Source organism: Buteo buteo, chromosome 6, assembly GCF_964188355.1.
Source record: "Buteo buteo chromosome 6, bButBut1.hap1.1, whole genome shotgun sequence".
Lineage (NCBI taxonomy): Eukaryota > Metazoa > Chordata > Aves > Accipitriformes > Accipitridae > Buteo > Buteo buteo.
Window position 1 is genome coordinate 36,978,570 of NC_134176.1, and position 27,595 is coordinate 37,006,164.

General features: G+C 46.9%; 1 protein-coding gene across 4 annotated transcripts; it reads right to left on the reverse strand.

Annotated features, from left to right (window-relative positions):
* Window positions 1–978: 978 nt before the first annotated feature.
* Window positions 979–27,394, reverse strand: BMF (Bcl2 modifying factor). Of its 4 annotated transcripts, none has more exons than XM_075030422.1 (6): window positions 27,280–27,391; window positions 25,623–25,787; window positions 24,361–24,585; window positions 23,237–23,400; window positions 9,469–9,566; window positions 979–1,221 (listed from the first exon to the last, which is right to left on the reverse strand). In XM_075030422.1, exons 3-6 carry the CDS (start codon window positions 24,569–24,571, stop codon window positions 1,197–1,199), a joined length of 498 nt encoding a protein of 165 aa, XP_074886523.1. In that variant the 5' UTR covers window positions 24,572–24,585; window positions 25,623–25,787; window positions 27,280–27,391; the 3' UTR covers window positions 979–1,196. The 4 variants fall into 4 exon arrangements, with proteins under 4 accessions (XP_074886523.1, XP_074886522.1, XP_074886525.1 ...); XM_075030421.1 differs by having other exon boundaries at window positions 24,361–24,681; XM_075030424.1 differs by lacking the exon at window positions 25,623–25,787 and having other exon boundaries at window positions 24,361–24,681.
* Between the last annotated feature and the right edge of the window lie 201 nt (window positions 27,395–27,595).

Below are 27,595 nucleotides of genomic sequence, written 5' to 3' on the forward strand. Positions count from 1 at the left end.
CAAATGATGGAAGGGAAGGGGGAGCGCAGCAGGTGACCACAGGTAGGGAGGGGGGTCAGAGCAGCCGTCCTCCCCCGGGACTGCTCTGCCTCCAGCGGCACCTGCTGAGACCCAGCCAGGAGAGCAGCAGCCCCTCATGGAGAACCGCATCCTGCTCCCGGCACGCTCGGCAGCCGGTTGTGCTTGCAGGGAAGTAAACCTGGCTCCAGCTCGACAGCCCGTTTCAGCCACCTGCAAAAGAAGTTGTCCCACACTGTGAATTAACAGTGTTCCTGCCCTTTCCCCTCATGTTCCCAAACCCGTCACTGCTCACCCTGTTTCCTACAGGCTGGTGGTCTCCTTAGGAAGAGCCATCCTCTCAACCAGCCCCCCACTTAGCAGCCATGGCAGTAAGGCTGGTAGCAAAGGCATCCAAAAAATGGGAATTTCTCAGCAGAGTGGGTGACCTTGCTGTTCTACACTCACTGCTGGTGTAAGGGAGAGTCGTGGTCCAGGCCAATCACCACGACCAACCCTGAAATGTTAATATAAGCCCCACTCCCCTACCTGTGCCAGTGCTGTCTCGGATTGAGTTGGCGTGTCCCAATACGACAGTGGGCTGCTACAACAAATCATCTACAGTGATTTAGAAAGGTGGCGAAGTAAAATGATCGAAACAAGCCATTTCTTTACAGATTCCATTAACTTTTCCCGGCTATTTATTTCTGTTGAAGTTTTTGCAAAAACTCGTAGTGTTATAAGAAGTCAAGCCTCATTGTCCTTTTACTAAGAGCTAACTGTCTCCATGAAAACATAGTTTCATGACTGTTGCTGTCGTGATTTGAGCAGCAGACGTAAACAGGGTCATCTCCAGCCATAGTGGGTGGATGTTTAGTTTATAGCGCTGAGGTTAAGAGTGAAAGCGTGTGACTAAGAGCAGAAAACAGAGGAGCCTTTGTATACATCAAGGGCCCTGAGGCAAAACACAGAGAAGGAGAATGCTGACACAGACTTTAATGGAGAAAGAAAAGAGTCCATTATGAACGTTACAGAGAACATAATTCATTTAAGAGAAATCAAGATTTAAAGGACTTATAGAGGGGAATATGAATACTGATGTCAGTGCGTCATGCCTGGTGGCTTGTTGTCGGACTCTGTATGTGTGTTAGGGTACCACGCGTCATCGTGTCAGGTGGAAGACAACTCGCTGCCAGAAATTATTCTTCGCTCTTGGTTAGATTCCTGTTGGAAACAGGTTTCTTTCAGTTCAAGCCTTTCAACAGGAACCGGTGATACGCACAATGAAGCAACTGCAGCTCTTGCATTTTAACACCAATCTCCCAAAACTGTAAAAAATTGCTTTTGGGCCACTTTTTCTTTCCCAAACCCCATCTCTCCATAAATAGAAAGGTGGGGGGAGGCAAAAGGAGGAAATGGGCCTGGATTATTTCTTGAATTACTCAGGTATGAGAGCACAAGAAGAAAGCTGGTTAGTAGAGCTGCTTCCAAGCTTGCATATACATTGCAGAGACTAAGGACCGGCACATTTACTGCACCGTAAAACAATGTTATGAGTGCTTGAAAAATATTCCCCAGTCCATATACTATAGTGGCTTCTAAACTTCAGCAGTCAGAGCCATGAAAATAGAGTGCTTTATGCAGTAGCTTGCGCAACCAAAGAACTTTCTCGTCCTCAGAGTGCTTTATTATTTTTAACGAGACAGGCTGAGCACTCCTTGATAAACATTTTTTTCCTTGAAGCAGTAATCCTACTTAAACTTTTTACCTTGTCCCTACAGCATACTGCTAGGAAGTTAATAACAAAACTCATTTTCCCTTAAAGTGCTAGTCATGTTAGTACAGAAAGTGAGGGACATGTTATGATTGCCATGAAAGGGGCCATGGCTGGAAATAAATTGAAAGTGCCCTGTTAGTATGCAGGCTTAGGATTTTAAGAAGAAAGCTTTCCTGAAGTACATTTTCTAGCATATCCAGTTTCTTTCAAATGACAAAAAAAAAAAAAGTATTCATGTGTGTTGTAATAGGAGTGTTCCAGCCTGTAGTGTTTGGTCCTGATGCCTAACCCTGACAATGTTTCCATGCTCCCTGAGTCTACTTTGCCACGGCCGGATGACAGACAGCAGGTCATGCTAGAGCCAAACCAAAGAGGCAAGATTAGTCCAGGAGATCTCAGAGGAAGGGAGGCCGTCCATACATCTGTGCACTTGCCTTTGCTTTCAGCAAGGTGCAATGCATCCTGCTGCTTTGGCAAATGTTTCTGGGGTAGCATTACAAAGTGTTCATTTTTAAAAGCCATTCTTTTCTTTGATACAAGAATTATTAAAGCTTTTAAGAGTCAGAGTTTAATTAACGGTGAGAATTTAACCACACGAGAATAAGGAAATTCAGGGCCAACCCTCCCATCTAAGTCAATCTCACTTCTGTCCCCTCGTATCAGTGTGTTACAACAGGCTCTTTCATGGTCACATGAGGCTGGCCAGGGGACACACTTCTCACTAGATCTAATACAATGAAAAGAAAAACTGTCTTTTTCCCCCTGTGGTCTTAGATGCACATGTGGCTTTTCATACCACACACATCATGTGTTCTTGGAATGAAAGGCCCTTTTGTAACACGCACACACCAGCCGAGGCAACTTAACATCGGGTAGGATTGTTAACTGGGTTCCCTAAAGCCTCCCATGAACACTGTACCGGCAGCATCGCACTAGAGGAGGAATGTGGTTGATGGAATTTGACCAGCTATATTATAAATAATTTGCAATATACACATCACTCTTTCTGTTCCACCCAGGTTAACTACTGTTACTTAATGGAGGTAGATTTTTCCCTATAGGAACAGAGTAAAACTTAATGACAGGCCTGATGATTACCAAAACATGTGTCTTGCTCTTGCTTGGGGTGGCCAAGACATTCTCATGTCTGTGTTTGAGAGAGTCATTACCACTTTACAAGCCCTTTCAAATCCATGGCCACCTTCCTCCGCTGCCTTTATGTCAGAAGACCAGCGAGAACTGTATTTCCCTAGTAGGATTACCAAGCAATGAGTCTTTATTCTCAAGGCCTGAGTGCCTTTGAATGTACTTGCGTAGGCAGCAGGTAAGAAGACATCAATCAAAGGTTACATTTTGCAAATTTGGAGGATGCATCCCATGTATGTCTTAAGAGATCTTCCTGATTTGAAGCAGCAAGTTAACCGTGCAGCTCCAAGTAGCAGCAGTTCTCTATCCAAGTGTGGGAATATACCTCCTTTAAAGTCTATTTCATAAATGAAATTATGCCCAAGGAGAGCTGTCCAATCTGGAAAGAAAATCTTGTCTTTGTTGCAAGGCCTGGTATTAGGGTGCACATAAAAGGATCTACCAGATATTTTCAAAGCTGAACAACCCACATTGTATCACTGAGTTGGGTAACTCCAAAACAGACCAGTTGTGTAAAAGCCCTCCATCCCTTAAAAAAAATAAAACAAAGAACGCATACAAAGAATTTAACAATTTTATTAAAAATTGTACCAGTTATTAGAAAAAAATTCCAAGTATTAAAGTATTAAAAAGCACCAAAGAAAGAAAGCACAAAGCAAATATACTGCACAGATACAAAAAAAAGGAGCTCTGCCCAGTCACCATTGGTACAGGCAGGAGTCCTGGAGGCACACAACCAGGATAAACAAAATGCTACATTCTCACTGGGTCTCAGTCCATGGCAAAGAAGGTGTGTGCACTTCAGGACTAATCCAGACAGAAATCTCACAGGAGAGCATCGGGTTTACTTCTGCAGCAGGACAGTATCATAATCTGGTGAATATCAGAACTCATGGGGAAACCCTCCGTTGAGGGGAAGTTTATTAAGTACATTGCAAATTCTAGCTCACCTTACCCTTTTTGTTTTCCAGATGAAGGAGTCTGAAGTTTTAAAAAAAAACAAAACAAAAGTATCCCATCAAAGTAGAAAAGTCATGCAGGAAGGGGAGGGAGAAAATGTGAATCCACATTTCACAGTACTCTCATCAGTGAATTTTACCTAGAAATGTGGGAGACTGTACTACATACCATTGAAGAGAACAGAAGAAGAGGTACATGATCAGTTTTACCAAAAAAACCCAACAGTCTAGATACCCAAACTCAAATATAGTGGCAGGATTTTCAAATGCAGCCAGTGGAAAGAGACATACAAATCCCTTGGGCTGTTTTGAAATTTCCCCTTTACTAGTCTCTCCGCCTTCTGTCATCAAATTTTCCTTTCAGAATAGTCTGATCAAAACCGGAGCTGAGGAATCTGTGACGATGCTCTCCTGGAGCTGTGTCCACAAATCGGGGAGACTCCTTTAGATTTAAGAATAACTTTATACATGCAAAATTTCCATAATAGATTTTAAAAACAGTTTAAGAATCTACCCTTCCCACCCCTCTGTTCCCCAAAGGCAGCAAAGAGTCTGAAGACAGAACTGAAACATGGCTTTAAAAAACAGCCCACAGACATTAGGTTTCGCTTCCCAGAAACCAACTTCCAGCATGGGATTCGCAGGAAGAGACCCTCCTTTCTGTGGCTAAGGGGAAGGTGAGGCACATGGAAGAAAGAAGGGGTAGGGGATGTCAGACTGCATTCAGTTTAAGAACACACACGCACACGCACGCACACGCAAACGCACACAATTACATTCCAGTGCATTTGATGTGTTTGGTCTTTTCTGCTTTTCCTGGTGGAGAAGAACTGAGCTGTGTAACACCTGTGTGAACACATGCAAACCAAAGAAACAGAGACCACTGAAGTCTTTAGGAACTGTAAAAGATTGTCCTAGGATCTTTTATCAATTCCTTGAGGTATTTCTTCTTGCTAAAACAATCAAAGGCAACAGGTAGGCATTTTTGCAAATGATCACGAATGCCAGTCTGAAAGACAGACTCTTTTGAGGACATTATTAAAAACCTTTGTTGTCAAATTATGCTAATACTCGATAGTGCTTGGTCCATGTGCAGAGCTCCCATGAATATGAACAGGCATTCCATGATCCTGTTACTTATAATCCTGCAGTAAATAATTGCTGGTAAAAGAAGGCAAGACCTCCACATATCTGCATTCTCATTTGATCCTAGCACATATGCTGAGTGCTCTCCCTATTTTTCCCTTTAAAAATACCCTCAATAGCACACCATTCAGCATGTCACAGTCTCACCATTCCCACAGCTTCAGCAGAGATATAGGTCAGGACCAGCAGTGGAAGGGTGGAATTCATTGTAGAGTTGACAGGGTCACATTGCAACAACTGCCTCAAGTAATTTTGCTTTCTCTTAGAAAAAGCAACCCTTCTCCCTAGTCTACTAGTGGGCAGAATCTGCAGTTTCCCAGAAGAGTGCCAAGCCCCACAATGAATGAAGTTCAACCTTGGGTACAGCTCCAGTGACTGCTATGGAGCAACTCCAGGACTGTAGTAACCTCACATGCATGCATCGCCTACACCTTTAATCCAGGCTTGAGGGGACAAAGTAAGCAGACAGTAGAACTAAAGATGTCTTTACAATCACCCTTTCTACATGAAGAAGGACTGGGTTCCTTGCCTCTATTCCCTTGTTGATACACAGCTCCAAAGCAAAGGCTGATAAGTTTCTCTCAGGACTCCTCTACCAAGAGTTTAGCCAACAAACATTTAATAACAACCAGCTATTTAAACTGAGATATGTGATCAGTTATGCAGGAATTCAGTGCTACCAGGGATTATCAGCACCTTGGGAGAAGGCTGCAGTCCCACACACAGATCCATCGGCAACCCTTTCCATGCAAATTCATCCTCTCCCCTGCTTCTGTTGTATACTATTTATGGCAGTTTGCAGCTATCCCTGGGCAGTCACTTTGTGATTACTGGCTCAGCTTTCAAGAATTGCAGGAAACAAAAGTACAACTAACTACTCCCTACTAGCACCGGGCTTGCTGGATCCAGGGATGGGCAGGTTACAAGACATTCCAAAGGGTAGGAAGTTGGGAAACCATAGGAATAACTCCATCCCTCAAGGAAAGAGAGCTGAGGTCTGAAGCCATTTTGGAGATGTGGGGAAGGCAAGCAAGATACTGCAAGGCTGCTGGTACCATCAGCAGCAGCTCAAGCTCTTCTTAAGAACTGCTCATTAAAAATAGGAATTTGTTTTAGGAGAAAGATCTGACTGTTCTTTCTAAATTGTTAGGCTGTAGTTTTGCAACACAGAGAGAAACAGTGTCCCCATTCCTTTCACCAAGACAAACTAATATCTAAAAACATGAGCATACTCCTTTACCAGCAGGACTTAAGCCATGTTCCTTGGAACCGTTTCCCCAAACAACTGACGTATGGCCATGGCCATGGCCACACTGTAATTGCTGCTCTGTGGGGAAGATCTCCTCAGTGCATGCTCAAGGGGCCTTACTAAGATGGAATAGGTGACAAATACATGGGTGCTGTCCATCTGTGCATTTGTTGATAAATGTGTGAAATCTTCCCACTATTTCCTCAAGTAGGTGAGACTGTAAGTATGAAGTAGCTGCTTTTCCCTAAGTGAATAACCAGCCTGCCCCTCCAAATCTACACGAAGCAAAATAAGACTTTTGGGTTGACAGAGCATATTTCCTTTCTCCAAGATATGCAGATATGGAATATAATTAAAATATATTATCAGTGGTTGTAAATCTCTGGCACCAGTAACCAACACACATATTGCAGGAAGTCAGCTTTTGTCTAGCATTAGCTCTATCTCTCCAATGAAGTATTGTTGTTCAAGGAGATTTTAACTTGAGACCCTGGCATGACCAATTTTGATAAGTCTGTTGTTACAGTGGGAAATATGGACTGGCAAAGATGTGTCTTTCCCTGAGCCAAATGACTCTATTGAGGCAGGCAGCCTTACTGAGGACCAGTTTCAGATACTTGTTTCTCTATGTTAAGAAGAGTCTTACCCTAGACAAACTGGTTGGGTCACAACACCAGAAAGCGCCAGTACCAGACCTATCTTTCCAGCTTACGCATCCAGAGAACAGGCCTTATTGGCCTGTTTGGCAGTCAAGTCAAGGCAGAGGGGAAGGAGAAAGCTCATGATGGTTTTTAAGTGTCAGAAGCACTTGCTGAATTTTTTGTAGTTTGCAGGGCTGTTATGATGTAGCTTTGACTGTTCCTGATAAAGGGGTCCTGGCAACCAGTGGGAAAACGCAAGTATCACATCCTAGGGCATGCTGTGTGGGCAGGCAGCACGCTGCATTGCTTCCTGAGCCTCAGCGCTTCCACTCCTGCCTCTTTAAGAGCTTCTGATTTAAGAGTCTTCTCCTTAACATCCAGCTTTTCAGGGGTCCCCAATTCAGCCTGTGCTTGTACCACCTCTCAGGCCTTCGCCCCCATTTAAGTCCTCATTCTCCAATGACCAGCGTTTACTCCAAGCAGACTGTGCAAAGCAAAGTATGGAAAGTGTCACCTCTGTCAACATGGGCAGAGAGTGGCTTCCCATACTGCTGCAGCATAGTCAGCAACAGCTATCACTTGTATCCCTCTGGGTAACTCTGTAGTGCACATGCTTAAAGAAACAACACAAAACCAAAAACAATCCCCCCCTCCTAAAAAAAAAACCTCCCGCCCTCCCTCTCCATACACCCCCCCCCCAAATATTACTTGAGATTCATTTATATGAATTATTAACCATCGTGAACAAACATATTACTCTAGCTCTAGCTAGAAAAATAACATAAGGGGAGAAAAAAAGCTTTTCTCACATAAACTCTCCTTATGTTGAAAGAGAGTGACTGTGAATATATGAAAGCGAAAAAGGCTTGGGGACCTCTTTCAGGGAGCTAAAGCACATTTTGCCACAGTAGAGCAGGATGCAAATCAAGAGAATGGGGCTGGGAGAGAGGGAGAAAGTCCAAATTTAACTGTGTTCAGCAAATTGTTACCAGACACTACAGTGCAATGATGAGATTATACAAATACCAAAGAAAGCATGAATTAGAGAAGGCTATGCAGAGAGGCGTGGAGGAGAAAGCGTATGTGCAAGTAAACTACTCTTCCCGTACAGTAATGCTTATTTTTGAGAGTGGACCAGGAGCAGAAGAATTCCTCAACACCTGAAGTTGACGTTTGTAACAGGACTGAAGAGAAATTCTCTGGATAGCTCTTCCTCACGCTGGTTGTATCATTTGAGGCCTACAACAAGGTGCAGTGGCAATATGGAAACAGTCTGAAGAAAATAAAGTCTGTATTGCTTTTCTGTTGGTGTTTTACCCTAGTTGTCACTGTGTTTGCGAACTAACCATATTTAAGGCTACAGAGAAGTAGCCATTGGTATTTAAGGCTACTTCTTTTTGGTAGGGTAATTTCGCTGTGCTGTTCCAATAGTGTCAGTCATATGGACAAACTTCTGAGTGCACATAAACCGGGAACTGTTAGATCTCCCTTGAAGTAATATTACTGCTGCTAGTCAACATATGCTTACAGCAGCCTCCAAACATTAAATACTAGAGTAATGGACAGACTGCTTGTACAGTGTACATGTCAGACTAGTTGCTAATTAATTTCCCTGTCAAATCCTGAAGCAAAACTATCAGATGCCTGGAACCTAAGCCTTCCTGACCGACCACATTATAGTAAGAGAAAAGAAAAACAAAACAAAATAAACACCCATCATAAAAATAATAAAAACATATACATTAGCATTATAGAAGAATGATGCTTCTGTCATATTCCATGGTTTTTGGCTTCATGCTGGCTCACGGGCACTGCCAACACTGAACTAGAAGCAAACAGTGGCAGAAACTAATAGCCACCAGCAACCCCAGGAAGGTTTAACTTTAAGACTGTTCTACTGAAATGATTTTTCTACTGATGGCAATGATAAAGAACAACTTCATGTGAGAGAGCTGCAACTGGTGCCCAATGGAAAGATTGAAGAGATCCTATTTCTTTGTGATTTTCTCTCACACAGCATGCAAGGAAATAAACAGTAACCCATACAGAAAACAAGTAACCTGATGGATATAAGCTACATGAATGTTTTCATTGCTAAAAAGAACTTTCTTTGTGGAGGAACTGAGCATCTCTGCTCTGGAAGATACCCAAAGTATGTTTAGAGTCATCAATCCCAGACATAATTTTTAACTAGCAGCCAAAATGACACTCCTGCACTCTACCATTGACTAACACATAGGGCAGAGGAAGCTGTTAGTCTAATACCTGCCTCCCTTGCACAGAGGTCACCGGCACGGGGAACCAGCAGCAAGCTTTACCAAACACACCCACATTCTGGCTTTCCTTCAACAGTGTTGGACAAGAGCTCCCTGCCTCGTGAGGCAGGCAGCAGCAAAGAAGAGTCCGTAAAAAAACCCAAACTTGAAGACGAGTATCAGAAATTCAGAGTCCTCACATCCGGCCGGCGGTGTGCAATGTCTCGCCCCCGAACCAGTGTTTGTTCAGTGCTCCCTGCAGACTGGATGCGGCCTGAAACAGGCGGGCGAAGCTCACCTCTGCCCAGTGTGGTTCCTGTTCGCCTCCGCGTTTAAGGCCAAGTTGTGTAGGAAGAGAAAAAGCTGCCACCACACTTGATTTCTGTTCTGCTGATGCTGTAGAGGAGAACAGTTGAAGCAAGGTTATTTATATTTCTAAAATTGCAACATACCACTTCTCTTTTCCAATAACAACTCAGTTACACTTTTCAAGAGCAGACACTTTAATCCCATCAGCATAACAAGGGGGTGCAGCAAGGGATGAGGGGAGAGAGGGAAATGATAAGTTCTCCAGAAATAATTGTAGCTCTAACATTACAAAAAGAAAAGAGCAGACCCTTTATGCATTGTGCACAAGAGGATTAAACTTTTTTTTTGCTTGTAGGATTTTGCAGAGTTTAGCCAAGTGCTGTTTTTAATCAGATTGGCTTCTGAGCCTTTCAAAAGCCCCAGCTGCATGAACAAACAACCTTTTTTTTTTTTACAAAAAAAAAAAAAGCCCCCCTTCACCCCAAAAGTAAAAAAAAAAGAAAAAAATATAACTGGTGATCCATCTGTAAGTGATTTGACACCGTGAAGGTCAAAGGGTTAATCTTCAATTTAAACCACACTGCTGAGACAGCAAAACTCTGATTTCATCTAGTACAAGAAAACACATTCGTGCACACACACACTCCCCCACCCTCCCCCCACCACATTTTCCTTCCCAGCATCTCCAAGATAATACTGCCCTTTTTATAGCCACTTTTGACAGTAAGCCATAAATAATCAGCCTTGGAGCCCTTTCCTACTGACTGGAGCCAATTAAACCTTAAGCAAGAACATACTTGAAAACACACAAAAAACCAAAACCAAGAGGTTATTTCAGGTCCCATTGTCAAGGAAGAAACATGGGAGTTGAGTTTCAGGGGGACACCAGACTATATAATGCAGCTTTGGGGCAGGGACACTGTTCCTTCTTTTGTTATATGTAATCACCCCTGCAAAAGTGGCTCTGATTATACCCCCACCCTCCCGCACTTTAATGGCATCTCATACAAACAGGTGGGTTTCTCTTTACATTGCCCAGCCTGGGATACTATTTCACCTCAATAACCGACCATCTATTAGAAGTCAGTCTTTGTTTTCTCATCCAGAATTCCATATTTGCTAAGCAGGACTGATCATTTCTGGAAAACAAAACAAACCAGCCCCAATCCCCCACCCCCACCCCCCAATCCCCAGCAGACGAGGAAACAGAAGACTGGCTTCCAACAACTTTGCCTCAGTACACAGGAGTTCATAAAAGAGCGCTGAAGCACATTATATGAACAAGATGTTTCAACTCATATTAGCCCAACAGGGCAGAACAACATGGTTGCAAGGCATTCTTTACGTAATCACAAGTAAGAGGGAGTTACAACTGGAGTTGGTGTATTGGAGATGTGTCAATAGACAGCTCTTCAAAGCCTTCCCAGATAGTCATTAAATTACATTCGTTTTTCAGTGTGAGTAGGTCTGTGCCATTTGAATCGCAAGTACACACAAAACTGGCTTCAGAAAACCTGTATTCATCTTGCATCTTAGCAGTGGGTGATTCTTCTTACCTTCAAGACTTAACAGTTGTCTTCTGGATTTAGAAGAGTTCACACAGATCCCATCACACATTTCAACACCATTGTGTTTGGAACATAACCCACAGACAGTGACTCTAGAGCCTGGTGTCATTTATTTCAAAGTAACCAGCACTGGGTTCAGTCCATACTGACCAGGCATTGCTAGATTTACAGGTGAAAACAATCTTTTATGAACTATCCCCTAGGGCTGGGTTACAAAAAATTGATATAGTCTCAAAAAGCAAGATGCTTTTTGTTTTGCTACTCGCCTCTTGGTTTGACAAGGCTTGTCTTTCCTTATCAAACTCCAGAGATTCTTCTCACCCTCCTCCACAGACCCACACTCCCAAACCTGCTCAAACACACACGTGGAACCATAATGTCCCGATGAAATCTAGATACCATGTTTTTATCAAGCTATTACAGCTTAAGCGGACTGCTCCTTAAACAGAGATCTTTGGATAGCATGTCAACGAAGTGGCATGCAAGCACAATGCCGCCTTCTGCAGTTTCAACAAGTAAGGAACTACGCTAGGAGAGCACGGTGGACAAACATACTACAGATGCTCTGAAGACAATCTGCTCTGACAGATTATTTTATTCTATTGGCAGCCAAGAGGGTAAAGAAGTGTCTTCTAGGGACTTAGTATGGGAAATGCAAAAGGATGCTTAAAAATTGGTATCAAAATCCTGAACTTGAATAATATCTCAGCATCACTGGTGGACCCTCTTTAATGGAAACTCTTGTGGAATTTTATGAAGTGGGTTAATCTGGGGTCAGACGAAAAGAGGTGTGCCGATCTGGCACGTGCAATTTGAACTATTCCACTGTCAGGAGGACAAACACATGTAAGAATACCCATATGAATGTCCCACTTCATGCAGGAGGCCGCTTTGCACTTCTCACACACCATAAGAGGTTTCTAAATATTCTGTCTCCTCCTTAAGTTTTACATGTCACCTCAGAAGAAAAGGATTACTTGTTCTTTGCAGTGATAGGTAAAAGAGGCCACGTTCAGGGAAAAACAGTGGAGGGATTGAGCTCATCTTCCTCCCTTTTTTTTTGAAGGAAGGGAGCTTTTTGAGGAAGGTATTGGGTTTGGGTTTTATTTGGTAAATAAGAGTTTTAGAGCTCTACCTTAAGAAGGATTACAGACCTGCAAGAGAACCAGTGGGACGTGGTATCACAAATACTGAGAAAAAGTCTTAATTTTTTTTTTTTTTTTAGTTGATATTCTACTGTATTTATTTCACTGTCTTTTGAAGCCACTTTTTCGGTACAGCATTTTTGTCCTTCTCCAGTTAAAAATCTTTCCCACTATTTGCCTAAGACACTCAAGGAGATTTCCATGCAAGGGCAGAAGAGGAATTGCTTTACCCTTGTTTCCCCCGGCTTGTAAGAAGCATAAGATCTCAGATCACTTTATGAAGGACGTTGACACCATTAATTTTGTTTTGAAGTGAAAAAATAGAGCACTAGGCTGAGGGCAGCTTTCCAGGTTTTATTCCTAGACCTAGGGCTTGATTTCCCTGGGTCCGTATTCAGCCAGCATTTCCTTCCACAGTGGTGTAGTCCCACACATACTTTCACTGGCTTGCATACTGAAGCAGCCCGCTCACACTGTCCTCTCCTCACACTAGTGCAGGAAAGTGAACTAGAGCAGGACAATGATCAAGGCCAGAACTAATCTGGTAAAGAAGTTGCCTTTACTATTGATCAGGTTATCCTAATCCATCTGATCCAAGGCATCAGATAGTCAAGCTGATGCTTGTGCCAGGACAACAGAAAGGTGACCTGAGAAGAGGAGCAAGCTGGGACTGCTTGCTTCAGCAGCAAGCCTAGCTAAATGGGGTTTAGAGAGTCATGGCTTCGTTTCTGGGCTGTTGTGCTTTCCATGGTACTAATTCAGCGTGGGACAAGAGCCACAGAATGGAAATGGCAGATACGCTTTGCAGTAGAGATAAACAATTTATGGAAAGAACTGTCCTAGCCTAAAAAATGTCCTTTTCACAAGTTTCAGTAGCTTTTCCCTAGATACGCCTTTGCCAAGACCAAAATACTCAAATATTTCAAGACTGAGGGTTTTTTGGTGTGGTATAATTTAGCTGCCAGGAAGGACAGAAAACCCAGGAGAGTGACTCCATGAATTTGGCATCTAATTTTTTCAATGTGATACATTTCAAGTCAATTCTTACAGTTTTCTAAGACTGATAACTATTGTGGCACAGGTTTATAATTTTCCTAAGCTTCACTATGCTGCTTTGTCCCTCATCAAAACAATTCGATCCTCAGAGTCACTACTGCACATAAATATCAAGGATGAACACTCCACCACCTCTGTGCCATAGCAACACAATGAACATTTTGAAGCTCCCTTCCCAAGATGGAAAGAAGCCCCTTTTGCCCTCTATACTAACTGTAACTAAAGAAGACTAGACTTGTGAATACAGTAAGTCAACACAAAGCTGGAAACACATAAAACCATTTCCTATTGCAGCTGCTGCTTTTTAAAGGGGATATCCTTAAGAGACTGTCTGTCTGAGGCATTAGCATGAATGCTTTAATGAGTCACAAGGAAAGGCCATTTTACAGGAAAAGTGTCCTCTGCAGCAACAGTACATTAGTGAAGCCTATTCCATGAACTGTGCTGAACCAGAAGCCGGAATAGTGGTAAACAAACACAAAAAACCAGCAAGACTTTTACTGGAAGCAAATGAAAGAGGGACACGATTGACCTAACATTTATTCCCTCCCCATAATTAATTCCTAATACATGTTTCACACTGTCAGCATACAGATATGCATCTGTCAAATAGCACCTCAGATGTCAAAAGCTTTTTACTCCTACCAAGCCCTTGCACGGGGTGATCAAGGGAAGATCAGGACAGGTAATACACCTCAAAGAAAATGTTGTCCCTCTGATACAGCTCCTTGAATCTTTGAGCATAAATGTTTAACAGATGAATAGGATTCACTTTTCCACCTGATACATATCTGCCATTAATATCCTTCCTTAAAAAAAATAAAGAAGTAGTTCATCATATACACATCGTACGTGGGTCTGATACATTCCTATCACATATACAGAAGGGTACACCTGTCTACCCTCTTGATCTCGTGGGCAACTTCTGACCTTGCTTCATGGCTTCCAGATGGTTAAGGGTCAAATTCTGATCCCATCTTAACTCAAAAGATTAAAATATGGCCATAAATGGCACTATTAGAGCAAAAGAATAATGGCACATGTGTACATAAAAACATCATTCTTCCTTTAATGAGTAATACAAGTTTTAGCAATAAGTTGTTGGGATTTTATTTATTCACTGAAAACAAAAATACTTGCACACCGGGAGCAGTTGCTGACTCATCACTGAAGGCTGTTTTGGCTGCCAGGTGGCTGGAGGCATATTGTGCTACCACAAAATATGCTTTAGCTTAGAAAGACTAGAAAGTCACAGTCCCCAAGGCAACAGAGGTTACAGAAGGTGTCCCCCGCTGGAGAGAGAAATGCAGGCCAATGGAAGTCAAATACAAATCTTACCAGCTGTGATTCCTAATGACCAAAGAATAATGCATGTGTAAAAGCAGCAGGGAAAAAAAGAAGACAGTAACAGAGAAAAACCAAAAGAGGAGTTTAGCGGCATGATTTCTTGTGGTGACAGAGAGAGGAGGATGAGGATCTTCCTCGGGGATTGCATCCTTCTGGCTCGCAAACCCTGCAGCTCTCTTTACATGGGACTAAACTTGTGGTAGAGGGAAGCGTCATCTCAAGTACTGCTTCCCTTCTCAAAGCATCCGTCAGGCTTTGCGAAGCAAGATAAGCAACATGCGTGTTTATGGAGAGAGGATATACAGGAGCAGGCGCAGCAGGAAGGATGAGGGGTGCAGGAGACCCCCAAAACCCATAGACAGGCTGCCCAGCCCAAGCAAGGGGGCCAGCGCTGACCCCTGCCGAGGTGCCGGTCCGAGCAGTAGCAAACAGCGACGTTCACTGCCCCAAACCTGCTGCAGGCGACAGCTGCGCAGGTGAGCCCTTTCTCAACTTTCTTGTAGTTCAAAAACAAACACGCAGCCGCTCACGCCTTCCTCTCCAGAGCGGGCAGGAAGGGGAAGCAGACAGACGCCATGGCAACAGCCAGCTGACGGCAACCTGGGAAGGGCAACCACCGGCCACCGTGTTCCCAGGCCCCCAGCCTTCCCCTGCTGCACCCCCGGGGAGCACGCGGCTTATTTTCCATCAATACAGTAAATAAGGGTCTCGTGTTTCCTCAGAGCCGCACCTGATACCACTCTCTACCTGTGGCACAGGGTCCAGGGGGGATTCTCCCTCACGCTGTGGGAGGTGGGGGACAAGGGTGCAGGGAGAGATGCCCAGGCCTCTCCTCCGCGCCCAGGAGAAGACGCCCACCCCCTCCCACAGCCCCAGCTGCGGGCAGCAAGCGCAGGCAGGCTTATTCCCTCAGACCCCGAGCGTGAACCGACGGAGCGGTTGCTCAGCTTGCCCTGTTTGTGACCTAACCGGCACAGGCCGTGGGATGGACCGACCTTTACTTCGCATCGATTCCCTCACCCCCAGAAGAAGGGAGGTGCTCCCGAAACCGCTCGCTGCACGGGAGACACCCCCTAGTGATTAAAGCACGCCTCGGGGCTTTGGTTAAAATAACGCTTTGCATGTTTTTGCGGGAAAATATCCTGGCAGAGGGGTGGGGGTGGGGGGCGCAGGGCCCTGTCCTGGGCTGGGCGCAGCGGCGGCTGCCCTGCTGTGAGGGGAGCCTGCAGGCAGGCGGGCAGGTGCAGGGCTGGAGCCTGCGGGCAGAGCAGCCTCTCGTCAGCAGTTCTGATGACTCAGAGGCTAAATTTAGAGAGCGATATAAACACAGCAGCCGCAGCGCAAACACTGCCCGGCAGAGCCGCTCTCACGCACGGCCCTCTCGGCCTCCTCCTCCTCCTCCTCCTCACCGGCCGGGGTCCACAGGCCTTTCCGGGGCTCTCCTCAGCGGGCGGCTGCAGACCCCCGCCACCAGCGTCTTGTCAGGCGTTACATCAGGAAAAACCTAACTGGGGTTAATAGAAGTTGCCTCACTGCTTTTATTTTTAGATCGCTATTCTTTCTGCTGTAGTACGGTCCTCAGAAAGATTCCTTTGCCATTGGCGAGGGTAGCTACCAAGGAGAAACAAAAAAACCACCAAACAGAGACTATAAAAGCCTAGCGGGACATTCCTCCTCAATGGCTTGAAACAAAGGAGGACTCTGCAGTTGGGCGCTTGCTTTCCTGCCTTTCCACCATAAAATTTAATTGAGTAAAATACAAACACGCACACTCCTCACCATAAATAATCAGCCCAAACATCTCATCATCCCCCTCAGAGATGGCAGTATCTTAATAAGATCAACCAACCTAAGCAGAGGACTGGAGGCAGAACAACTGGGTTCCAACCAGCAAGCCCTGCATGATCTCAGACAAGTTATAACCTGCATTTCCTAGTCTCCCACACTAAAAAAGAAGTGGGATATTACCGCAGTTATTTCTTAATTGAAAAATAATTCCTCAGCTGTCACACTGCTACAAGCAGAAAGCACGTTACCGCTGTCACAGCCGGCACGGTGCTGCGAGAGCCAAGGAAATGCAGAAGAGCCTGCGGAGACGACTGGGGTTGTACAGGAGAAGCAGCGGCACCAAATGCTATTTAAATCACACAGCGATACTGCAGGTGATGTTAGAAATAGTGCAAAACAATTCACTTGTACTGTCCCAAAGAACTACTTGGTGCTCTTTCATGTGGGCAATCTTGGTATTTTGAGGTTGTGGCCCCACTGCCTTAAGACATGGCAGTCCTGTGTCCGGTGGGGTGAAGGATTCACAGCGTGCCATTGCACAGAGCTTGCACCGCTCTCTTGCCACCAGGCTCCCTTATCCTCTGCCTCTGCCCACTTCCTCCACCAGAGCTAGGCAGGAAGTTTTGCTTTTTAACATTATCCCCTATTTTAAGCAGGAACAAAACCATAATATATTTAAATCTTTTGTCAGCTGAAAGCATAGAGAAGAAGGATAGATTAGGCTGATGCAAAAATTTCGTGTTTTTTATTAAACCAATATACAATGGTTCTATGTGACTGTTGCATCAAGAGTTCACATAGTCCAGCCTCCAAGAGCAGCAGCCTTATGTGGCTGCCCGAGGAAAAGCAGAGGGCAAGTACATGCAATAGCTCCCCCTAATACTCTTTCAGCATCTAACTAGTTTGAGCTCAGGACTTCCCAAGTCAGATCTGGTTTCTGTTTATTTAATGTCTCCTTCAGTGGCCATAAACTTGTCCCAATTCCCCTTGAACCCAGATAAAGCTCTGGGATACACAATGCCTTGACAAAGAGTTCCACAGAGCTACCTACTGCATGAAAAACTACCTCATTTACTTTGAGCTGGCTCCTACTAGCTTGACCTGATTTTGCCTAGTTCTTGTACTGGAAGAAATTAGTCTATCCATCTCCTTCATGTCACTTTTGACTTCTGCTTAATATTGCTACCCTCTTGCTTTGTGTCTTTTTTAGGCTTAGCAGTCCTAGCCCATTTTTTCACTTTTCATATGGAAGTTTCATCATCCTTCTTGTCTTTCTCTGAACCTTTTCCAGTTCTGCTGCATCATTTTTTGGAAGAAGGAAACCAGAACTGTATGTAACATTCAAGATATGGGAGAAACATGCATTTATACAGTGGCATAACTATGTTCTTGTTCTCAGTTTCTTTTCTTAACGTACCAAAGAATATAATTTCAGATCAGATGTGAAAGGGTCCAGCAAGTTTCTGTTAACTTAAATGTCAAGTAATCCGCTCCAAAGGCAGCAGGATTTCAGAACAGGTGCTAGGCAAGGGGCAACAGGTTGCTGTGTCATTTGTATGCATAGGGGAAGGTGCACTTCCAAGCCCACCTCTTCCTTCATTGTCATTTGTCAAAATGGAAAAAAATTCTAACAACATTAAGCAAAAACTCTGTCTCCACTTCCTCATATCAAGTTTCTGACTCCACTGACTGTGAGAATTCCTCTTTCCCCTATGGCACCCTTCTTCCTTCAAGCCTAGGATCCCAATTCCATAGCCCTGCAAGAACTTTGCTTTACATCTCAATCTTCCCAACCTCACACCCACCCTACCGCCTGCCCTCTAAACCAGGCTCACACACTTCACGAGTTCTCCATCTGGTATTCTCCCTCACCATGATCCTGCATTCTCAGCTGGAAATTCAAGTCCTACACTGATGGGGCAACCCACAGACAGCAGAGCTGAAGAAGAGACCCACTGCTTTGCACAGCAGATGCAGGGACCAGCAAGCACTAGCCAGCAGAGAAGATCCTGAAAGGTACTGACCTACTCGAGAAACAAATGCAAGCACTTACCCCAAGTCTCAAAGAGACTGCAGGTACAAATACAAAGTATGGAGCTCCCGGTGCTACAGGCTCAGCTGCAGGACAGTTTGAGAGTCTCTGCATTACATTATTAGGATGATTTCCGAACATTTTTCCTAAAATGTAAAGTCATCATAATGGACAGTTTCCTGCAAACAATTCCAGTTTAAAAAAGCAACTGCTAAAAAATTCCCTGAGTGTCCTCAATAAACGATGGAGAAAAGCCTGATACAGTTTGGGACACGTAGCGCTGTGTGCCCACTCTCTCACGCGATAAGTTTCCGACAAGAGACACAGGCTCCCTGTTGCATAAGCAGAAGTGTCTCAGAGGAGGCCTCGATAACTCTCATGAGAGACAGAGGGGAAAAAATATGCAAAATGTAACAAGTTTCACTTTCAAAGGAAAACAACATTTCCTCCTGGACATTTTCAGTGTCATTAACTTCAGGCAAACAGGTACATGCCTAGCCGTCTGTCCGCAGTCAGCGTGGATGCAGGCATTTGTGCTCTACAGGCTGCTCAAGCCCGTTGCAGCGACAGCAAGAGAGTAACTTGCTGAACCAACTGGGGAATTTAGAGAAACAAAGTTTTCTATAGCTAGGTCCACGGAGGCTTTTTGAGCATGGTCAGCATATCTAAATCAACTGCAGGATTCCTGATGTGTTGGAAAGGGACTTTGTTGTTGTTTGTAATGCACTTATTTACTCAAGAAAGCTCAGCTCTGATTCAGCATCTGGTTCTCATTGAGGCTCAGCTTTTTTTAAACCAAGCTTTCCAGATGGGTTGACTGAAGCACAAGGAGGTCAAGAGACTTGTCTGAGGTCATACAGCAAGTCAGTGGCTCTGCTTGGACACAAGCCCAGAACTGTTCAAGGCTACCACTCCTTGGCTCTTAAAGAGACAATTTTATCCCCTGTGAAGTGATCTTATCACTATGAAGAAGAGATGTGATAAAAGCAGTCCCCTCAAAGCTGCAGCCTGCTTAGAAAGAGTTATTTTAATTTGGAAAAAGTCGTGGTGTTCCAGTGGCTCAATGGCTGAGCCAGTCAAACCGAAGGGGTGTGATACTGATATACAGTGTCATCCACCCCACTCTTGTATAACCCCATGTTCCTATGGGGCAGCTTTATGCTGCTGCTGCCGCCATCCCTGGTTGTCTACTCACATCCCATCTAGCAGCACATCATGTCGTGAAATACCCTGTCGGTTCAGCACAGGTTGAAGCCCCTTCTCAAGCCAAGGAAACTCAAGTGCACTGAGGACCTGAAGCAGAGGCCAATCACTTGTTGCCAGGGCCTGGACACGTGGGGCGCAGGCAGCACATCGCAGCTGACCGACCAGCAGATCCCATAAGCTCAGCTCTGTCTTCCTTCACCTCAGAGTGCACTCTTTAAGCTCTGCCACCGGCTGGGCTACAGCAAGCAGTTCACAGATCCCATTGCAAAGGCACACATGCTCCAAACCAAGAAGGATGTGGCAGGTTGTAAGTTCTCCTGCAGAAAGCATGGCTTGGCTCTACCTTTGTTTTCCAGGGGCAGGGTGAGAAAAGCACAACAGAGGGAACATTGCCAGAAGCTACACAGCCTAAGACAGGTAAGAGGTACTAAAGAGCTGAAGAAAACATAGATGGGTCTCACATGGCATTCTGCAGAGCCCTCTGCAAACTGGATCAACCTGTAGCAGGCTCTGCTACTTAGGAACACAGAGCATTGCTCAAGTCCTTCCTATAATAAACTCAGCATCTTAAGGAGATGAAAGCAGCAGAGTACTAGGTAATGTTGCGTTGTTGCTCTAGCACTGTTCTGAGGATAAAAAAGCCAGTTTTTAAACTACTGTATTCTGTTTAATATATTAATAGGAAATGAAACCCTGAAAGTGGTGTACATGCCAAAAGCAAGCATAGGTGTGGCCAACTTTCTTATTCTTACGATATGCATACCCAAAAATCTTTTGTGTAGCCAAGAACCACAGAATAAATACCACATAGCTCCGGGAGCCCAGAGAAGAGATAACAGTGACTCTCCACAGTTCCCAGTGTGGGATGGGGTTAGACCGTGCATGCAGCTGAGTCCAATGACAACTCAGTGACGTCAGCCTCAGCAACTATTGCCTGCTCAGTTCCTCTCACAGCCAGGGATGTACATTAACCAGCGGCCTTTGCGTCAACACAGCCTTGCTGCTGCGGCAGCAGAATGGGAGCCATACCTGAACCGCTGGAAAGTCTCGCAGAACTCAAGACCCATGAAAGGGCCACTCCTAAGCTAGCTGGATGCACTACTCCAATGCCGAAAGCCTTTCCTAACTCCCACTGAAAGGGCACATACGTTTTCTTTTCACAGGTTCACAGATAAGATGTTTTGTAGGCTCTGAAAAGAGGCGCAGTTTGTTGAAAACCAGGCTTGCTCCCTCTCAGGACTTCACAAGACCACACTGGTGTGACTAACTTCGTGGTATTCAAAATCTGATTCAAGACACCACTCTGGAAAGTTGTTTTTGACCAAATGTTTGAGACAAGCTGGAATGGGGCATCCAAATCAGGGATTAGTTTCACAGCAAGATAAACGACAGCCCAGTCTTCCAGATCTGAGAGACTGCCCCTTCCAAACCACAACACATTGTGAACCAGTTCACGTGTCTCCAGGGGCAGACTGCTTGCTTCTTCAGCAACAGGCTGGGAAGAGTCATCGCACACAGGACGGAGGGGCTTCTGCATAGATCTGTGCCACAAGCCAAAGGAAATCCTCCATGCAGGGCTGGGAGGGAAGGGATTGGGCACGACAACAAAACGCTCCATGGGGAACGGTGCCTTGGACACCAGTATGTGGCTCAGTACTCAGTTTTCCTGACAAACAAGAATCCCTCAACCGATCCAAATGCCAAGGCCTATCCCAGGGTCGGGCTGTGGAGAACCACTGGCTGAACTATTCCGTCCTCGGGTTAAGTTTTCGGGTTGGTTTTTTTTTTTTTTTCCTGTTTTGTTTTCAAATTTAAATGGCTGAACGGCTCCTCCCCCCCCCCCCGCCCCCCCTTTACAACTTGTTGGTCTTCCAGTTCAAACAAAGGCAGCAGAGCTCCTCCTCTGCTGGCTGCTCCGCCGGGGAGCGCAGGCCGACGCTTTTGTTTACTAACTCTCCCACACGCTCGGCCGACGGGCCGCTCGCCCGGGCCGGCAGCCCTGGCCGCCGGCCTGTGCGTGGCACCGGGAGCCCCCGCGGCACCCGCGGCTGGCGGCTCGCCCCGGGCCACGGGGCCGGCAGAGAGCCCGACCCCGGGCTGCCGTAGCGGGGCCGCCTTGGGTGGGCATTCCTGGGTGCGTTTCCAAGGGACGGACTTCAGATAGGTACCCCCCCCCCGTCCCCGCCGCCGAGATGAACGGGGTCAAGTTACAACCAGTTCCACCACTTCGCTCCAGGGCTCCTCCACCGAGGTGGTTAACCTTCCCTTTCCTGTGAGAATCTGGCTGCAGAGAGCGGGGTCTTCAGCTATCGCTGGCGAAAAGGTCGCGCTGGGGTAAACCCCGCTCAACCACACACAACCCATGTGAAAAAAAACTCCTGGTAGCTCGTTATTCCTGCAGTTTGCTAAATGGCTTTCACAGCTCCATCTACATTGCTACAGTCTCATCTTCCTGTTACAGCTCCTTTAATCCTCCTGCTATTTGGAGATGAAGAGTCCCAGAATTCCCTCACCTTTCTGATGACACAGAGAGGACCAAACCTTCACCCGGCCGCAAGCCACATTCTCTGATCAGGACAGAGATCCTCACTTACCTTTGAGAAGAATTGCAACAGATCCCACAGTTAGCAAGAGCACCAACTCACTTGGACTGAGATAAGCTTTCTGTCCCTCTCTGAAGTCAGCAAGAGCATCAGCTTCTTCATACGCAACCAGATACACACTCTTCTTGTTGGGCTTGCATAAAAGTGGCAAAGTGCTGCCTATTGCCAAACCTCTGCCACCTCTGCCAAACTCTGCATGGGCTGGGATTTCTGTTTCATCTCTACTCAACAGGGGGAGGGCAAGGAAGAAAGAATCAAGGGGTTTAGAGGTGCTGGTTTTATTTTGTTTCTTTGAAGAGCAGGGTTTCTTTTTCTTTCTTTTTTTTTTTTTTTTTTTTTTTAAAGAAAACAAAATCAAGATTCTGGAGTGTGGTTTTCAGACCTGATGGCATCTTACAGCTGTCTTTTGTTGTGAGGAAGTTAGTCACAAGTCTGAGACATTAGCTAGGACTGTCTGACAGAGGAGTTGCTAGCAAGTCTAGCATGATCTAAATATACTCCACAACATTTCAGAGAACTACCCCTAGACAACAAGGAGTGTCAGAACAGACTCCAGGCTTGTTGTCATCTCCAAGATGAGAAGCTGATATAAGCCACAGCTTATATCAAGTGTGGCCCCACTTGGGCCACAGAAGAGAAGACACTGGTGGTGAGAAGAGTGTAGAAGAGTAAAAGCTGTAACAAAAAGCAAGGGGGAGATCCCTGGGGAAAGCCTCAGTGACCCTGTTGCTGATGAACTGGAAGACCTGGAATAGCAGCAGCTAACGCAGAACAGCTACTTTCCCAGGCAGTAAGTGCAACCCCACGCATTCTCTTCCCTCCACCTGCCAATCTTTAGGAAGAGCCAGCAATCTAGCATAAGCAAAATCCATCAGGATACTCCTGCCATTTTATTGCTGCTGCAGTCTGCTGCCTTAGACAACAGCCCACTTAGCTGATGCCTGGAGCCAGTCTTCTAGAGCACCACTCTTGGGTAGCTAAACCCCCACCTTCCCCTCCAGAGACACCCTACCCTCTGTATGTGGAGCCGGTGGAACTGGTCGGCAATGCACTGCAACTTCCGTGCAATCTGCACCTCGGCACGCGCTTCCCGCTGACCTTCCTGAGGCTCCTCTTGGAGGTGCGGATCCAACGCAAAGCCAACTGGAGGGACGTGTAAACGGTAACCAGCATTGCCTGCAAAACAGGGATCAGAAGAGTCATTCTTCCAGCGCAAAGAAGAGCTCTTCTACTCAGTACACTTTACGGAGGAAAAGAGCTGCACATAATCCTGAATTTTTGACTCATGTTAAAGTCCAGTTCCTGAAGCCCGAACAATGACTGTATACCATAAGCATGCAGTAAAACATTTGCTCAGCTTTTAAGTAGATTTATATCGATTAAGCAGAGCATTGTGTTGCTTCCCATAATCAAATGACTGGCAGGATCTTACACTTGGTTCCTTTTGCTTGTTTATAGTTCAGCCAAGTGGGGATTTTTTTTTTTTTTTAATGACAATTTTGCAGTTTTACAAGATCTCTGCCTCAAGTTGTCTCCCATTAAAGGTTGCTGTATCTTTTCCATCAGACTTTTCTCAGTTCTCTGGCATTTAGTGGGACTGATTTGAATTAAAGCTGAATCGGATACACAAAGCTGAGTGGAGTCCCATCAGTTACTAGTAAAGTACTGGATGGACGTGCTACTTATTCAACAACCTTAACTCCAGTAAAGAGCCTAAAAGCTGTCCCACCAAGTGTAAATTTTTGCATTTCCCTCTCTCCACTGAAAGCTTCTACGAGTCTTCCCTATGTGGATGAGACAGCACTAGAAGTTAAAAAATGTGGGCAAATTGTAGGATACGAGGCATGGTGAGCACTTAAACATCTAGCAGTAAATAAAACATGACAGAATAATGCCAAAAAAGAAAAAGAGTGGGAGTATCAAGGACAGCCGAAGCAATGAGCAAGTGCCTGGTTCCTGCAGTGGACAAGTAAGGGTAAGAAAATTCAAGCTGTCTTTCCTGAGGTTGTAGGACCAAAGCAAAATAATTTCAGTCCTTTAATAAAATGCCCTAATGAAAGAAACCTTGCTTGATTGGGGAAGTGCTAAAGGGACAGTTTCCTTGCTGCAAAGCTGGTGACACTGGAGTGCTCTTACCATAGAAGAGTCTCCGGGGCTCTTCAGTGACTCCACAAGGCAACATAACATCCTGACTGGAAGAGGACGGGCTGAGTGTTTGAGTTGCCTTGTCCTGCTGCTCAGGATGCCTGATACCGGGACCACAGCAGTGTGTGAGGGGGAATAGTTGAAACCTCCCCAGAAGGCAGCTGTAGGACTGGTTCTGTGTGAAAATGCCAGTTGCAGTCATCTCACCAGGCTGACCTGCAAGTCCAAAGTCATCAGAGTGAAACACGTCATCGTCCAGCCCATCCAGGCTAGAATAGTCCTCTTCCAGGTAGCTGGGGCGATCCATTGCTCCTGCAATAAAGGGACATTTGAGGAAACAGCTAAGACACAAGAAGAACATTGTCCAGGAGAGAATGCCTTCTACTCCAACAGTAAAACACAGTTCTTTCTTCCACGCCTGCCTGCCTCCCTCCCTCCCAATGCTGCCCATCTGCACGGGCAGGAGAGGCGAGTGACTCAGTGGTGAAGGTCAGGGCTCTGTGGAAAGTCCTATAGTACTGGGCCAGAGAGAGGCAAAGTTCACACGTGTCTAAGGGTCCACCCACGGCTCCAATTCCACAACCGGTCACAAGGAGAGAGAGCCAACCCCCAACCTCAGCATGTAGAAACTGAAAAGACATTGTTTTAAAAGCAGCCCCAATCCTTCAAATCGCCCTGTGCCAGTCAGCTTCTTTGGGGTCTGCTTTGCTTTGACCTCCCGTATTTGAACTTTATGGTATGCCCCATTCACTTTTTCCCATCTGTTACTTATTGATGAAGAAAAGTTCTTGTAATCACAAGGCTGCAAGGCCAGACTTTTAAGAAACCCCAGTGGTTGCAAAACTCAAGAGCTGGCAAAGCCATCTCTGTGAAGCTCTCCATAACTTTTCCCTGTAAGGGCCAACTTTCCTTTCAACTTCTCATTTCTTCCCTCAGCTCAACTTAAGACATGTCCCAAACTTGGCAACACAGTCACTTCATTACCCCTCTTACCCTCAAGCCTACACGCACTCTCAGCGCATTAGTTCACTCTACTACTAAATAAAAAAGCATTGCTGGTGTCAGTGCTTAAAGCAGGAGTTCTGTAGCTGCCATAGTAAACAGTCCTGAGCTCTGTTGCAGCATGAAGTTGAACAAAGATGGTGGGAAAAAAACCCCCAATAAACCATAAATCACTATTTCAGAGCTCTTTGCAAACATATAGTAAATAGACGCAGATTTACCAAAAAAGACACAAGTCCCTTTACTGTTACCTGTGCATCTAACCCAATTGGAAGACAGTCTCCTAAGAGATCCATCTCCAGGATTTCCACCCAGTTCCAAACAAGGCAGTGAAATTCAACTCTTCATGTCTCTTCCTTTGCTCTGGTTTGCGAAGCATTTAACAGAACGGAAGACTAGCAAGAGGAATTTCAGGCCTGAAGGAGACATTAATAATAATTTTATAAGGACGTGTTCAGTGCTCCCCATGGTGCTCCCATCTCCCCCCCAGGTGAGCAGCACTCACAACACCAACATGCTGGAGGAGACAAAGGAACGGAGCAGTGCAAGAACTGTCTGTGCAGGGCTTTAACTCCAGGGCACTACCATTATTTAAGTTGTTGCATCTCAGCGGTTCACTCAGCCCAGCCACAACTCCTGAAGAAGATTTTGCAGAGCAGAACACGTACCAGCCCCACAGCTGGTCCAGCTCCGCTGGATGACAGCAGTGCTGTCTTGGCACAGCACTCGTTCTCATCCATGGCTTAAAGTAGCACACTGAAAAAGGGCTTACAGGTCCTGAGAGGCCGGCACAGATGATCTCCTGCCAGCCCTGCCGCTGGATCGCCATCACCTGACAGAAAGGCAGGGCGATAACGTATTTTGTCTTTGCAGCAAGATCTGCCAGATCCCATCCGCCAGAGCCCCACTGGGACGCGGGCATTCCGCGCAAGAAAGTGCAACAAAGGCACAAAGCTAGCCGGCTAGACCAAACCCTGAACAAAAGAGGGTTTAGAAAGCAAGAAGTTTTACTCGACCTCCTGCAACACGGTCCGACTTTGTTGCAGAGCTCTTAGGAAACGCTGAAGAGAGAATGCCGAAGCAGCGTCAAGGATAACTCGTCCTACGACTCTTCCACGGTCTCAAAACGCAAAACTCACGCTGGGAGCCGCCGGCTCCGGGAGCCGCCGGCTCTCGGCTGGGAGAGACGCTGCAGAGCTCGGGCTGCGGGGGCTCTGCCCGACGGCGGGCGCAGGAGCCCGCGCCTCTCCAGCGCCCTGTCCGACCCACGGCGCTTCCACAGGAGAGCCGCCAAACCCGGCGGGCCGAGGCAGCCGCCGGGCCGAGGCAGCCTCCGGGCCGAGGCAGCCTCCGGGCCGAGGCAGCCTCCGCGAAACCCGGCCGCGGCCGCGCTCTGACAGGCGGAGGGCCGGCAGCCGGAGGGAGGGCTCAGCACACACGTGCGTGCCAGCTTCCCAAAACAAAGCTGGCCGGCCTCGCTTCGGCACCGCCAACTGCTTTTAACTCTTCCCTTTCCGGGCTCCGACCCCGCAGGCTGACCCCCGGCCGAGAGGTTTAAACGCGGCTCCGCCGGGCAGCGCCGGGCGACCAGACACCCCAGCCCGGCGGGGCGGCCCGGGAGGGGCAGCGCTGGCTGCCGGTAACGAGCCATCGCCCTGCATCGGCGAACCGCTGCCCTCTCGGTGCCCGCCGGGCTCATTCCCAGCCCGCCCGCTCCCCCCCGCCGCCCCGGGAGCCGCGGGACCCCGGGCAGGAGCCGCCTCGCACCGCCCGGCCGGGCCGGGGCTGCCCCGGGACGAACCCCCTTCCCTGTCACGATCGCGCCCGGCCTCGGCGCCGCCGCGCCGACCGGAGACCCGGCTCGGCGGGGCCGGCCCCCAGCGGCGAAAGGTCTTCCCGGGCACTCACCGAGAAGCGGGACGGGCGTCCCGCGGGGCCGGGGCGTCCCGGGAGCCGCCGCCGCGCCTCCCCACCGCCAAACTGCCGCCGCCGCCGCCGGGCGGACCGCGAACAGCTGACGGCGGCCCCGCCCCCTCCGCGCCCCGCCCCCGCCCGCCGGCCAATGGGCGGGGAGGGGCGGGGCGCGCCGCGAGGGGCAACCGCCGCCGCCGCCGCCGCGCGGGAGGTGCGCGCGGCCCGGCCCGGCTGAGGGGCGGGCAGGGGCGGGAGGCGCCTCCCCGGGCAGGCGCCGGCTGAGCCCGGCCCGGCCCCGGCTGAGCCCGGC

Bases quoted from the DNA above. Each gene is read 5' to 3' on its own strand.
- BMF (XM_075030424.1), bottom strand. From the start codon at position 24,676: ATGGATCGCCCCAGCTACCTGGAAGAGGACTATTCTAGCCTGGATGGG. The intron at 9,567-23,236 runs GTAGGGTGTCTC...TCTCCTCTACAG, and splicing joins ACCGGCTCCACATACAGAGG to CATCAGCAGAACAGAAATCA. The intron at 1,222-9,468 runs GTGAGCTTCGCC...TGTTTCCAACAG, and splicing joins AGGAACCACACTGGGCAGAG to GAATCTAACCAAGAGCGAAG.